Source organism: Centruroides vittatus, unplaced genomic scaffold, assembly GCF_030686945.1.
Source record: "Centruroides vittatus isolate TY-2023 unplaced genomic scaffold, ASM3068694v2 contig_1057, whole genome shotgun sequence".
Taxonomy (NCBI): domain Eukaryota; kingdom Metazoa; phylum Arthropoda; class Arachnida; order Scorpiones; family Buthidae; genus Centruroides; species Centruroides vittatus.
The window spans coordinates 1,420,349-1,436,610 of record NW_027120684.1 but is presented as its reverse complement, the minus strand read 5'-3'; the positions used below and the strand labels follow the sequence as shown (position 1 = coordinate 1,436,610).

General features: G+C 29.5%; 1 protein-coding gene across 2 annotated transcripts in view; it reads right to left on the bottom strand.

Moving 5' to 3' along the window:
• Window positions 1-595: 595 nt before the first annotated feature.
• Window positions 596-16,262, bottom strand: part of Las (lipoyl synthase, mitochondrial) — a 30,905-nt gene continuing 15,238 nt past the window's right edge. For both annotated transcript variants that reach the window (XM_067267019.1, XM_067267027.1), the window contains 3 exons: window positions 11,006-11,076; window positions 9,153-9,264; window positions 596-798 (listed from right to left, as the gene is read on the bottom strand). In XM_067267019.1, coding sequence (XP_067123120.1) covers window positions 734-798; window positions 9,153-9,264; window positions 11,006-11,076 — 248 coding nt within the window. In that variant the 3' untranslated portion in view covers window positions 596-733. The remainder of the gene's footprint in view (window positions 799-9,152; window positions 9,265-11,005; window positions 11,077-16,262) is intronic.

The window sequence follows — 16,262 nt, the reverse complement described above, 5'->3', positions numbered from 1 at the left end:
AACCATATTTCTAAATGCTCCACTGCCCATCGTAAAGGAAGGAGTTCAGACCCTAGGAGAAAGTCAAAATTTGACGGACAATTAGCAAGAATATTACGGCCATCCTGTCTTCGAATAGTGTGGTCTTTTTATAGATTTTACTCTATAGGCTACACAGAAAAGTTCTATCGTATAATATTTATAATTACAGAAGTACCACGACTTAAAAATACAGTATTCGAAGTCACGATGGGTCATACAGATCCCATAAAGCATTCATAGTAAGTGTATTGGCAAACACAAGGCGTATGTGATTAATATTATAAAACATTTAGTTTAATTATTGGTGTATCAATCAATTTTTGCTTGAATATCTTATCCTGTTGATTCTTCAAATTATTTTGTTGAATTCGTAGTATTTAATATTCATATACTTGAAAATATCATTATATTTTTAAGTAATGATTCAGCCTTTCATATTAAAAAAAAATTTAATTTATTTTAAAATTAATCTAAGATTTTTATTGTGATATATTCTATATAATTTGAATTAAAAAATATATATATACATATATGAAATATTTGGATATTAGAGAAAAATAAATGAACATTTTTTAATTAAAAATATTTGTCTTTATTTTATTATACTTATTTGATCAATATTATTATTAATTATAGTTTACAATTATATATTATTTACATGTCTTTTGTGATTTGTCAATATAAAGAATAAATAGAATGAATATAAATTCCATCAATGATTTTCCTTTTCCTTTTCATCTATTTTACTTTGAATGAGATGCTTCAAGAAGAACTCTCCTGGAAAAAAAATTATTTGTATAATAAATGAAGTTTTGTTTTACTTCTAAATAGTAATATATACTGTAAATATTAGTAATTAAACACTTGTATTGTTAAAATAGTATCAACGATGCAGACAGAAAAAATATTTGAGTATGGATGAAAGTGAAACTCAGTTTAGTCACATACCAAGATGACCAGAGTTGGGCAAAAGGAGAAAAATGGCTTGAGTCCCAAGGAATTGGGAGCCAGTAATAATGTTTTGTTTACTTCCTTTAATATACTTTGCTATAGGATTCCAATATGTATTTTGTCCCAGACCCCTATTATCCTCTTGGCAGCCCTGGTTCACATATATATAAAATGTTCTTAATAGGTTCCAACTTCCTTCTTTAGATGTACATACACTAATCATAAAAATATTTAAACTTACACTGTAAATTAATAAACTTAATTTTAAAAAACTGCTTGTTTTAAGACACAATGAAATAATTTATTTTGAAACATTTTTGGCCTTATTTTGTTATATTAATATTTATGTTTTGAACAATTTTTACGTAGCTATACGAATGGCGGAGTGGTTAAGATGTCGGCCTACTGCTCTAGGAGACCCAGTGACAAATCCAGATAGGTCTAAAATCCCAGGAACTTTTTGGGGTATGGTTAATCCTGGATATGTCACGTCTTGTCCTCGTCACTAGCCACCCCACTATGGACCTGGCAAACCCATTATGAGCTTGATTAAAAGGCCTCTTAGGAGCCACAAGGCAAGATAAAAGTTTAAAAATTTTTGTTGTTTTATTTCTGTCCAAAATTAATTAATATTAAAAAGAGAATTAATTTAACAATTAAATATTTTCAATTTGATTTTCTAATAAATATATATGTTTTCCAACAAGGAATTAAATAAAAATATAAATAATATAATTTGTAGTGTAGTATAATTAAAAATGGCAAATTTCATCATCATTTAAGAGTATTACTAATCAAAATAATTTAAGCATTTAAAAATATTTTCTTCCATTTTCAATAAATTGCTTGATAATCTTAAATTTTAAAATTGAAATAATTCAATGAATTAGCAATGTTATTGTTAAGTACTGTATAATGTCAATGTATGTTTTAACACAAGTGAAATATCAGTCAAGATAGATTTTTAGCTTTATTTTTTCACTTATTGCTTTTAATTTAATATTCTTTTATATTTAAATTAATAAAAACTGTCACTTAAGTGAAAAACTGATATTCAGTTTATCATAAATTTACTCAAATCAAGATAATGTGAAGCTAAAAATACGATTTAGTTATTGACAATGCATAAAACTCTTTTTGAATAATTACAATAAGCAGTTTTTTTTTAATTTACAGGATGAAAAGGAAATAAAGACAGATTAAGCGACACAAATGACAAAGCAAATGTTGAATGATCAACAAATAATGACATTGGCATGGTTGATGAGTCAATTTAAATATAAAAATAAACAATTTTTAAAATAAGCCAGGATGATGTAATACAATAAAGAAAATATATTTCTCTTTGCATATATATTTTTCCTGGCTTATTTTAAAACTTGTGAACTATTTTTTAATTGTGCTGCCACCGCTAGAGGGAAGTATTGGACTATTTTACATTTGAAGGCAGACGAGAAGCCTCAAATAAAAGGTCGACTCCGCCGTGGAATTGTCTTATCCCTCGTCTGCGTGAGAAAGGACGTATTGTTTAAAGACGCATTATGTATGTATTGTCTGCAAAGAGAAATATATTTTTCTTTATTTTATAAAAACAGATTAAAAATAAATAATGAATTATTTTAAAATACCTCACTGTGAATTTTAAGACATTTATTACTTCTCTGTTTTCCTAGCATTACATAAGACGTGACAAAAAGTTGCTTGTCATAAAGAAACCTAATCCTACAGTGAAGCTAATTTAGTTTTTCAATTTACATTATAATTAGTTATTTTTTACCCATTCATTTCTCTATTTAAATATTCATATTATCTATTCCATTTCGCTTACAATCTTTACTGTATTGGAAACTTTCGTACATTCTTCATGTCATTATAGCTTTTCAATCCAAAATACAAACAGCATAATTTAGGAAAATTGAATAAATTATATTTTAGAAATATATTATTTATTTGGGAGACTATTCAATTGACTTAATATTATTATTGATTTTTATCAAATCAATGTAATTCATATATATTTTGATAAGAATTAACTTTATTGGCAAATCATTATGCTTACATTTATATCGATCAGTGGATTCTAGATGTAGCAAACTGAGTTAAATCATTCACTATATCAAGAATCCATTTATATAGTGTGTCTACCGGATTGTGAGAAAAAAATTCGTGACCTGAAACCAATTTTCATGACCCTGATTTGTTCTTATAAAAAATTTCTTTTCTAGACTAGGTTAACAAGACCAGACTAGACTTTTGGTTGACAATTTAAAAAGCATAACCTAGAAATTTTTATGTAATTAATACAACTAAAATTTATTTAAGATTTGGCAATTTATTTCAAGATTTGCTTTTGTTTATATCAAATTTTAAAAATATTCATCTTAAAATAGTAAAGTAAAAAGTAAAATTATATTGGTGTTTCGGATAAGATAATATTGATGAGTTTAAAAAGCAATGTAAAAATATAAATATTTATTTAGTTTTGTTTCTGAAAAGTCACTTGTAACATGCACCAACTTTACTGAAGAAAGCTTACAAAAATGGCAAAGGTAATAGTACAGGAAATTTCAATAATTCTGATTTAAGCCATGAACACACACAAAATAAATGTGGATGAAAACAGAAAATGTAAAAAATTTTCTGAAAATTCCAACAAAACTAAAGAGAAAACCAAGGAGAGCAGAGCAAGTTTTATTTTTAACATTCTGACAAATCTTCTGGTCTTTTTGGTGATAACAGCAAGGTTGAGGCCGAAGTTTTAAACGTGAAAATGTGTATGTCGAACGTTCAGCGCTGTTTTCCTGTAAGCCTAGAAGTTTGATAATGACGTTTGGAAAGTCAATGGAATCGTGCTCGACATTCCAAACGTCATTGTCAAACTTCTAGGCTGACAGAAAAGCGGCGCCAAACGTCCGACATACATGTTTTTGTATTTAAAACTTAGGTCTCAACCTCGCTATTAACTTAACCACATTTTGTATGATATAACCATTGTGCGTATTCTCATTCAAATAATGGCAATGAGTATTGTGCTAGTTTGTGAAGAAAACAAATCATCAGAAACTAAACAATTTGCCAATTTTTTCAACAATATCCACGTTTGTATGACTTAGAAAACAATATTTTTAAAGAATATTCTTTTAAATATAATATGTGGATAGTAATGTGATTTTACACTTATGTATATCTTGGCTCAAATATAAAGTGAAACAGAAATGAAAGCACATTCTCTGTTTCTCTCATTTGATGTTTTTTTAATTTTATGCGTGTTCCTGGTCTTATATGCCACATTGTAATGCAAGATGAACAAGAATACTTCAAAATAGTTGAATATTAAGCAAATTTTAAATTTTTTCATAAAATATTACTTACCATATTTTTAAAAATTCTTGTGGGAATTAAGAAGACCTTTTTTCCATACCATGGAAAAAAGATCCTCTTAATGCCCACAAGAATTTGGGGATAGCTAAGTGGGAAGGAACAAGACTCAGACTATCCATAAAAAATTCCTAGGGAGTTTCTTGCTTGATTTGATTTTAGTTCCAACCCCTTTTGCTCCCCGGATTTGATCCTGGGATCCCAGTGAGGACCAGGATCAAAGCTGACCCCTTAGCCACTTTGGCTATCCAGTCACTCAATCTATCATATTTAGTTTTGTGTGTTTTTTTATTAAATTTATTTAAGACAGCTAATGATAATGTGATAATATTTAAGAACTGTACACGAAAATGTATAGTATCTTAATAGTGAGGTTGAGACCGAAGTTTTAGATGTGAAAACGTGTTCGTCGGACGTTCGCTTTCCTGTAAGCCTAGAAGTTTGACAATGGTGTTTGGAAAGTCAGTGGAATCATGCTCGACATTCAAAATGCCATTGTCAAACTTCTAGGATTACAGGAAAGAGGCGCCGAACGTCCAACATACACGTTTTCGCATTTAAAACTTCGGCCTCAACCTTGCTAATACTTGAATCTTTAATTCTTTAAAAAATTAACATAAACATTTCTGTTACTTTCGTTTTAATATGTTATTCTCATTTAAATTAGACAAATAATTTTTATAAATATACAGTTATTTTCAAAATTATGTATAATGCACTTGTGATATAATTACATATAAAACCAAGCTAAACATAGTAGTAGTCAAACAATACTGCCAGATTTTAATCAGGCTATAATATAGCTAATTAATTATAAAGTTATTATGTTATTTGAATTAAAAGTAGAGGGTTAAGCAGGCATCTTGTATTAAATTTAATAATTAGAATTAATTAATTTGGAATATTCTGGAAGAAAAGATCAATCTGAAGTGGAATTCAATCCTATGCTTATTGTGCTTATTGTGCAGGTCAATTGCCAATTATAACTGTCTGGACCTTTTCTGACTTTGCTTCCAGACCAAATAATTTAGAAGATATAACCATATGGAGTCATGGACCACTTGCTTACAAGTACAGTTATATTCTCTAAATTAATTAGACTAAAACAAGGATCAGATGGAGGTCCACATAGTGTAATGCATAGTAAAATGCTGTGGGTTTGAAAATCAATCTTTTTTTTCAGAATATTATGAATTAATTAATTTATTTATTTCTAATTATTAATTTTAATACAAGATAGCAACTTAACTATGTAATTTAAACTAAATAACATCTTTATAATTAATTAGCCATATTATAGTCTAATTAAAGTCTGGCAATATTTTTTGATTATACAATTGTGATTTATTTGAAGATTGTATTTCTGAAATATGAATGTTAAATGAAGATTAATGCAAATTAATACAAATTAATACAAATTAGCCTATACAAATACATTAAAATTCCACAGGACTTTCAATGTACCATATAAGACAGTGTATAACTTGACTTCAAGATTTTCAGCTTAACATTCCAATTTAATCCTAATAGCTCTATAAACACTGTATTAGTCAGTATCCAGTATACTGATAATCTAGAATTGAAATATGAATAGCATAAATAATAGTGTATGGTAATTGGATATAATAAAGCCACAGCACTTTCATAGACATATAAAACATATCTTTCAACATTTTAATAAGCCTTATAATATACTGTATACAATATATATATACAGTATATTACAAGGCTTATTGAAATTTGCTATGAGATTCTGATAGATAAATTCTGTTACTCACAAGGAATTTACTGAATTTCTCCAAGATAATTTACTGAAACTTTCTAGTGAAGCACAGTAAGTTATTAGAGCAAGAATTCTATTGCACATCAAGTCTACTGGTAAACACTGAAAAATTAGTGCCACCAATAAAATACTAATAGTTTACAAACATAAGATCATGACAATATCAATATATACAGTATATGACAGAACACTGTAAGACACTTTTGTTTAGCACTGTAGTATAGTCATTACACTAGCTTTTGGAAACAGCATATAGGACAGTGCTAATATATACTGAATTTTTATTACTTTAATCTCTGTGTTAAATAAATAAAATAACTTCAAATGCATTTTAGTTGAAAATATTTTTGCCAGTTGTTGGCACCAAGTCTGTTGGAGTTATGCCAAGAGTTGCACAACAATTTTTATGAGCACTATTCATCTTTTTAACCATTCCATGGTAAAGGTTTGCATTTAACATCTGTCATACAAGTCAACCTTTGACTTTGGAGATATTACTTTATGGTTAAAGGAAAATGACTTATACGGCAGCATGTATAATATATGTATTAAAAGGCAACAAAAAGTATCTTTATCCAGTTATCTGACTTCATGAGTGATAAACAGCTTTGTACCCAATACATGGATATGAAATAGATACAAAGACTTATTATATTTGTCAACTTAGACATAAATTATTAATAGGACTGTTAAACTGGTGTAAGTATTATTGCAAAATTGAGCAAAAGTTCTCAAAGAAAACAGACTTTCTTTATTGAGCCTCCTGTACACATATTTTTGTTTACAACTGTGTTTCAAGCTATCATGCCCCTCTTCAGCAGGGTTACAATGGTTATTAGTTTTAACTATAAATAACAAATGTATTATCAGTAAATTTTAAAACCTTAAAATCAATAAAATTACTAAAATTAATTTATACAATGTAAAATGCTTATGTCCAAGTTGACAAATATAATAAGTATTGAAATAAGGACAATAAGGCAATAATAATTAGACACAAAGACATTCATTATTAGTTACTGATATGATGTAAATAATTATTTCTTTTCAGAAACAAAAAAAAATATTCTGGTGAAAAGTTTTTTGTGATATTCATGATAATTTTATGATTTCAAGACTTTTCATGACTAGTATATTTGGTATACCCTGCCTGTACAGCATATTATGGTATTTCTTTATTGATTTTAACCAAAATGTTTTAATATTCATCTATATAAATAAAAATGTAATGTTCGTTTGTTCTAGGGTTTCTCGTTTCCCGGTCTTTTGCTTGTCCCAGGATTCCAAGATAAAAGTGAACTGTTTCCCGGGATCCCAAGATAGAATTAATTATTTTTAAGATATACAAAATAGCTTGAAATCAAATGATATAATTATTTTTCATTTTTTAAAGTAATCTAATACGTTCTACAACCTCCAAAATCACATTAATAATGCTGTGTAAGATATATATTAAAAATTATCTTTGAATTACGTAGAAATGTTCGCCAATAGAAAAAAATTTATTAAAGTTTGCTGGAAACTGCATACAACAACAACAACAACAACAAAAAAAAAAAAAAGACTTTGAATTGAGTTGAAAATTTAAAGAAAAAATGAATTTAGATCAAACTTCTAACTTAGAAGGTAATTTTCGTTTAAGATTTTAAAAAGCAAAGATGGTCAATACTCCGATCACTCAATCTAATTCTTATTTTAGTAATGAAAAGTCTTGCTACCAAGAATGCTCTTTCCGATTCAATTGATGTGATTGGAATCGTGTTTAATGCATTTAAGAGAAAATAGATGTTATGCATTTTTTCACCTGTAGCCTGGAAGATTTCTAGTTCGTTTTCGAGATTGTAGTACTTTTTTTGCTCTCTAGTATTCTTGATTTGTCTACCTTGGCTGCTTTAACGGTATTAAGCTTGTAGCCCGATAATTCGACAGTTCGTTTGTCTTTAATAATCAGGTTTATGAAGAAAAACTTCATACTCGTTTGCATCCTTGCCAATTTGCACAATCTGGCATAATGCAGGTATTGAAGCTACTGGGCATGGTTAAAAATTAAGACAGCATAAGCACAATTATTCCAGATATTACTGGTAAAGAATTTTCAGAGTCCTGCCACAAATAAGCTACGCCTTGATTATTGACCATTTGTAACATGCCATAACGAGGAAAAAACTTAAAAAACTAATAAATAGGTTTAAAATTAATAAATACAAATTTATTCTGACAGTTTATGAGTTAATTATGCTTTCTATTTGCAAAATTTCCTGAATTTTAACACAAAATAAGAAAAAAAGTGAATTTTTAAGAAATTTGCGGGATTTCCCGGAATAAAAAAATTTCCTGGGTTAAAAAAACAACCGGGATTCCGGGATCTCATTTGAGAAACCCTAGTTTGTTCCCAAAAGCTAATCTCCAAAAGTTCTTCACCAATTCCTTTGAAATTTTCACACAATGTTGCATTTGAATACGGGCGTGTTTTTATATAATACAGATGTCGAAATTCCCCCCCGCGGGGGAGAGGGACAGGATTAAGGCTTACCGTGAAGAACTCGGCTTCTATTATACTATTTTAGATGAGGTTTTTTGCATTTTAATAGAGTAACAGAATATACACTAAAGAGGGATTTTTCGATATTCCTCATGGGGAGAGGGACAGGATTAAGGCTTACCGTGAAGAACTTGGCTTCTATTATACTAATAATAGAAGCCAAGCCTTTATTCTATTATACTATTTTAAATGCGGTTTTTGCATTTTTGATTGCATTTTAATAGGGTACGTCAAGAGAATGTACACTAAGAAGAGATTTTTTGAAATTCCCCCCACGGGGGAGTGTTATACATTTATAATAGATACATTTTGAGCCACAGAAACGCACGGCTAGGTCTGCTAGTATTAAATAAGATTCTACTTAAAGTCAGAAATAGTTATGATTAAAAATTATCAACTTACATTAATATAAATTGTATTAATTAAAAATTTTGTCTTAAACTTACTAAATAAAAATGTTTTAAAACATTAACAAACCTGCTTTGTATGATGACCTGACTAATGGTCCACTTGCAGTATAAACAAAACCCATAGCATTTCCCACTTCTTCCCAATATTTAAATTTCTCTGGTGTTATATATTCAACAACCTGAAATAATTTTTGAATTTATTTACAAAATACAAAATCCACAAATTAAAACAAAAGCAATTTAATAAAATTTTCAACAAAATAAGTGATAAATTAATCATATTAAATTGCAAATTCAACACTGTATATATTTTTTATATTGTCAATAATTTGATCATGATTTTAAGGAATTTTTATATTATTTTTTCTTACATTTGAAATACTTTTAACTGCAATCTCTAATATGACAATATTCTAAAAACAATAAGACAAGTTGTTAAAATTATTTTTCTCAAATCTGAAATATTTTGTTTTTCAGAGAGAGTATTCAACTGTCTAAAAATAGTTTATTAGTTTTTGCTTCTTTATTTATAGAAAAGCAAAGTATTATTATCGTTCAAGCGATAAGAAACTAGATGCTTATTGCATTATGTCACGTACTGTTTCATTTTCATATCTTGGTGAATGAATTTTTGGCATTTCTATTAATTCTTACAATTAGTTTTTGAAATTGATAAATAATCCCTGTTATTTTTTAATTTTTTTTTGTTTTATAAAAAAACTTAATAGAATATGCATGATAAGATAATGTTTATTATAAAATAATGCTGTGAGATAGTCTACCAAACAAGTTTTGGATTAAAGAGAAATGAATATACAAGAATAATGTTTATTGTTTTACAATCTGTTGCAAGTTTTATTTTCGGAAATGCATTCTACATGTGTTACCTAATTGTTTAATGCTCTTATTCTAATTTACTTCTGGAATTTATGCTATTTTAATATCAGAAGAATTTTTTCAAGGTTGCTTTCATTATTTAACACTAAAATCTATAGCTATTTTAATTTTGTAAAAATAGGAATAAATGTAAAAAGAAATAGAAAAATAATATTTACTTAATCTTAATATATGTACATAATTTCTTTATTATTTTAATACTATTATAATTTAATGTACAGTACATAAATATATAAGAGAAAAGATTAAATTGTAAGTATTTAAGTATTATATTTTAATGTTAAATAAGAACTAAAATCTGAAAATTGATGTCCATGTATGATGATCACTAAAAGATGTTATAGTCTTAAAAGATAACAGTAACAAAAAAATTATAAAATAGATTATGATTATTATTCATTTGACTAAAATATAGTCTAATATGATAACTTATTAGCTTTTTACTTTTATTGTCAAAATTATTGAGGTTTTAATATAAATATGTAAGTATGTACTGTACATAAGTATGTTAGCTTATTTGATACAAAATTTTATAAAAATTTAAATTTAACTACTAATTCTAAATATTTATTGCAAAAATAATGTAGATTACAATTTAAAAAGTTACTATAATGACTCTCAAGTGTGATAATATGCTTATACTGTTTTATTGTTCTCCAAAGGATCATAAGATTTAGTGTGTATATATATATATAAAACAGTTCATGTCTCTGATTAATTTTGGAATTTTGGAGTTGAAAATCATTGATATAGAACATTAAATTCTATCTACAATTTTATCTATTATTAAAAATAATTCTCATATTAAATATTCCAATAAAATAACAAGCCGAGAATTCATAAATAATTATGGCAATTAATAATTTTTGTGAAAAAATAAAAATAAATGAAAAATTAATTATTTTGAAAAAATAGTTATTTATTCTTTTTATACATTAATAAAAACAAGTTAAATATCTTTGTAGTTAACAAAGATATTTAACTTGTTTTAATTATTTCTAAGAAATGTACATTTTTTCATACCTTCAAATGTCTTTTGGTAGGTTGCATATATTGACCAAGTGTCAGGCAATCGACATCTATTTTCCGAAGATCTAGTGTAAATATTGTAAATATAAAACAAAACTAAATTTCTAAAAATGTCATTAGATAATTAAATTAATAAAATGATTATAAAACATTGATTATAAACGTAATTATGGCTTAGTTTCAAAATTTGATTCATTTAAAATTTTAAATTAAAATATAAAAGACAACATTTATAATCTACTGTTTAAGGTACCAATTCTTTAAACGCTGCCTTAAAATCTTTAGATAATGTATTAGAACATTGATAAATTGAATATATAAACAAATATAATAAAACATAATAAATATAATAAACAAATATAAATAAAATATTTATATATAAATACAGTGATTATGGAACTCCAAGGAACCAAACAACTCTTCTGTAGTAGACAGGTTTCTGCTATATACATGTTACCTACTAAAGGTATACCTTGATTAATGCAATTAATAAATTTCTCGATTTTACTGCATATATATCAAACTCACATTAATCAAATACAGTGGTACCTCAGTACTCGTCCAAACAATCACCACCCGCTAGAACAAATTTTCAATTAACACCAAATATTTTTATTTTAACTTTAATTTTTTCATTCATCCACAGAAAGTTCTCTAAGATAAAAATGAGTTACCAATTTAAAAGTAAGATAAAACCTTACAGCTGCTATCTTTGTCCAACAAAATTATACTCAATTCAGTTTGTTTTATTCATAAGTGAAAAAAAAACAAACTGTGTGCAGAACACAATCATCAGACATTTTACAACCATTTTAAGTGGATGTAATGTTTCAACAATACGTGTCTGTGACACACTAAGATTTGTTGCAAATTCACGAATTGTTATTCATCAATCTTTAACAATTTATTTTCGCAATTTCTCTTCAGTAGCTTTTGGGGGCCCGTACGTTTTGTATCCTTTAGTTCAAAATTCCTGAATGAAACTTTCAAAACCACATTTGACACATTTATAGTTTAGAAGCATCTTCCCCGTACTCAGTAAGAGTATTTTTTACCGTTTGTATAGCGTGATATCCTTTATGAAACTTAAAATGCACATCAGGCATATTATGCATGCTTTTTATCTGCAGATATTTAGACTTGATTCAAACGAAATGTAATGTAAAAAAGTTTACAATAAGCTTTAAAACAAAGAATACAATCTCACATCAGGAATAATGTGTTAAATTTCACAAATAATTGCATCACATATTTATGTTAAGTAAAAACAGCTGTTAATAAAAAATATGCAAAAACTTCTGTTCAAATCCCAATAAAATTACTGTAATACAGTAGTCATATTTTGCTATTCTGTTTTGAATACATGTGTATTTTTTGACTTTATGATTTATACAAACTAGGCTTGTAAACTTCTTGTTAAATTTGTGTTAAATCAAATAAAGATATTGATTTTTGTGTTATATGGTCCGATTTTCCTTTCCATTTCTGCATTGGACAGGTTCTGCTATATACAGATTAACTTACATTACTTTTTGCAAAAACTTTGAGGGATTGAGGGATTAAAGAAATTTTCTGTTAATGACAGGTTTTTGCTATATACAAGTTCTGTTAGAGACAGGTTTGACTATATAAAAAAAATATAATAAATATAATAAAACATAAAAATATATATAGCAAGTAAAACAGCAAAGCCATATTTGGGACGAGACTATGTCTCAGAGACTCATTGCTAAGCGGGATCACTTTGACGCTCATGGCGGGTCTCATTCTCATTCTTCAATCTTCTTTGGTATTGCTGGTTTTGAACGTGATCTTTGAAACTTCGCCAGCCACGGCCACGAAGTCATCCACGATGCATTTTTAGTGAAATTAACCTATCCAATTTTGAAATTTCTCTCCGTTGCATGTCGCTCCAGGTTAGTGTTGCCACCTTTTCAAAATTGGTGACCCAGATGACAGGTCAGGTTTGTTTGAACAAAAATCCCTGACACATGCACAATGTTATTTTATCATGCAAAGAATAACATGCAAACCAGTTCTAAACCAGATAGAGACTTGTGTGTGTAGGAGCAACTTGAAATAACTTAGCTTTAAAGAGCTGAGAAGCAAAGGAAAAAAAAAGATTTACAGGTTGCGATATATGTTGGCATAAGATGATGAATTAACTTTCAGTGAAGTCTTTCGCTGTTAGAATAAAGTAAATTTATTAAAATATTTGCTAGTACTTGTTTCATCATAATTTTACAATTTCTATAAAATCCTGGAAAAAATTAATTGTTATCCCAAACAATGAATTAAAAACCAGACAGGTGGCAACACTACTCCAGGTTGAATTTTTGCCAATGTTAACAAAAATTTCCCATTTTTGAAAAAATAATTGTGGCTATTGTATCGTCCGAAATTATTTTATTATTTGCACAAACAATATATATATATATATATATATATATATAAATAAATGTAAAAAGAAAACAAATTATATTTTGGAAGTTAGTTTTACTATAAAATTATAACAATGCACCATCTAATTTCAAAAACGTTCCGATGATGAAACAAGATAGCTCAGGTCAATTGATCAAGGTTAGCACGCGGCAACCAGAAATACGTGGGAAGTAACATGGGGCAGGTAAATGGGTTTTTTCAAAGATTCATTTGTCAAAATTCAATTTCACAATATTCGTATTTCCAACTTTTCAACGAGCAATGCATGTGCAAATCTCGCATTACTGCCTGTTTGTAGAGAGTGTCACCATTTTGACTCTGTTCTTGGTCCCCTGACTACCTACAAGTTTGTTTTTTTTTATGCATGCATGATTTAGGCACCTAATACTCTGTGCCAAATTGCAACTCTTGACATGTACTCCTTCATACCTCTAAGCTGGTAACACAGCAGGCAGTATGATTTTATAAACAAGATATAGTCTTGTCAATAAATTTTTATGTTTTATTATATTTATATTTGTTTATATATATATATATATTTACATGTATTTATATTATATAAATAACTAAACATTCAATTTATCAATGTTCTAATAACTTTATCTGATGATTTTAAGGAAACATTTAAAGAATTGGTGCCTTAAACAAATTATAAATGTTCTTTTCAAAATATAAAAGAACATTTATAATCTGATTTTGATTTTAAAATTTTAAATAAATCAGATTTTGAAACTAAGTCATAAATAAAAGGTGCCTCAAAACTCCTAAAGAATAAATTTAATAAGTAATGCAATTTTGATATTTACACTTCTCAAAAGTGAAATTGCAATACCATGAAGCTATGTGCACAGCCACATGTAAATTGCAAGATTGATACTGGTGACAAAGATGTGCAAATGATTAAGTTTGAGTATGCATTGGGTCATGAGGTACCCAGTTTTGAGCTATAAAGACCAGCAGCCAGCTCAGGCAAATGCAAATGCTTCAGCAATAGTTTGCATCAGCTGAACTTTTGAAGAAGCATAGAATATGCCTCGGAAACAACAGCAAGCTGAGTACCACCAGTTAACAGGTGGGAAATGAAACCACATCCTGGGAACTGTGTAATCCCAGGGATTTACAAGAATGTGTGTTTGTCGATGCATGCAGTTCACATGCATATTGGGCACGACATGAGTACCATCCAGAGATGTGTGACAGAAGGAATGCAGGAACATCTATAAACACATCAAACATGAAGTGGATAACACTGACACATGACAAAGCACACAGACTGCAGATTTGCCAAATGGCCCATTGGGATCCATTTGCTATGGCATGTGATATCCAAAGCCACCCGTCACTGCCAACAGATGCATCTATGTCCACCCAAACGATTCACAACAGGTTGCATGAAGTTGGGCTGCACCCATAGCAACCAGCAATGGAGGGTGCCATTAAGTGCTCATCAGAGGGCTGCATGGTGTTGTTGTTGTTGTCACAACTGGACCACTGGAGGGAATCAGTATTGTTTATGAATGAATCCCATTTCTGTCTGTGGAGTGGTGGAAGGAAGATCATGGATGGATGTGGCAGTATCCCAGAATATAGTGCCTTCCCAAACCATGATGCCTGGTATGGAACCAACCAACACACTGGCCCTGTACCAAGCATCGTGATTTGGGGAGGCATCATGTTTGATCAGCAGACAGCCCTGATGCACATTTCTAGTATTTTGACAGTGGACCAGTATGTCACACAAATTGTGAGGCCTATGGTTTGGCCACTGGTGCAGGCCACACCTGACAGTGTTCCAGTAAGACAATGCCCAACCACATGTTGCATGTTAAACTCTTACCAGCCCAAACTGAATTCACATCCTTCCATAGTCTTGCTGGATCCAATCAAACACCTGTAGGACTTCATCCAACATGAGGTGCAATGGAGACTACCACCAAATACCATAGAAGACATTTGCACTGCAGTGGACACAGCTTGGCAAGGGATACCTCAGGCAATGATTAATTTCTTTGCCATATAGCCACCTGTATAGCTGCCAGTGGGGATTATTTGCTATGGCATGTGACATCCAAAGCCACCCATCACTGCCAACAGATGAATCTATGTCCACCCAAACCATTTGCAACAGGTTGCATGAAGTTGAGCTGCACCCATAGCAACCAGCAATGGAGGGTGCCATTAATTGCTCATCAGAGGGCCATATTCATTACTAAATGTCTGTTTCATAGCATTGTTTGTTCTTTTAATCATTTGCATATCTCTGTCACCTCTTGCAATGTGCATGTGGCTATGCACATTCCTTCATGGCGTTGCAATTTCACTTTTGAAGAGTGTAAGTAAGTGTGAGAGTTTGAATTCACCGGCGAAATAAAAATGTAAATTAGTCATTATCTTGACATCAATAACCAAATTCCAAACCATAAACTGACCCATCTTAGGGGATTGACCGTACCTATCCCCTACCCCTCGAAACTCGAAACTGAGTCACACTCGGAACTAAAGACAAAATTCGCTTATTGGCAAGAAAATTAAAGAGGGGACGAAATAAAAAGGAGGGGAGCAAGAACCAAGGGGTCGTCGTTCGTAGCTCCCGCCTCTAGCCGGACTCGAAGCCTCTCTGCCGAATTTGTATGTCACTACGAATTTTGTATTGACTCTGTCATCCGACTCCAATACTTGTTGAGGTATGACGACCACTTATTTGTAAACTCTCTCTCGGGTTCGAACTTTCCTATGTTAGTATATAATATCTCTGTCAATGTTATTCGGTGTAACTGTTCTTTATTGTTTCGTAATAAATTCTGTTTGT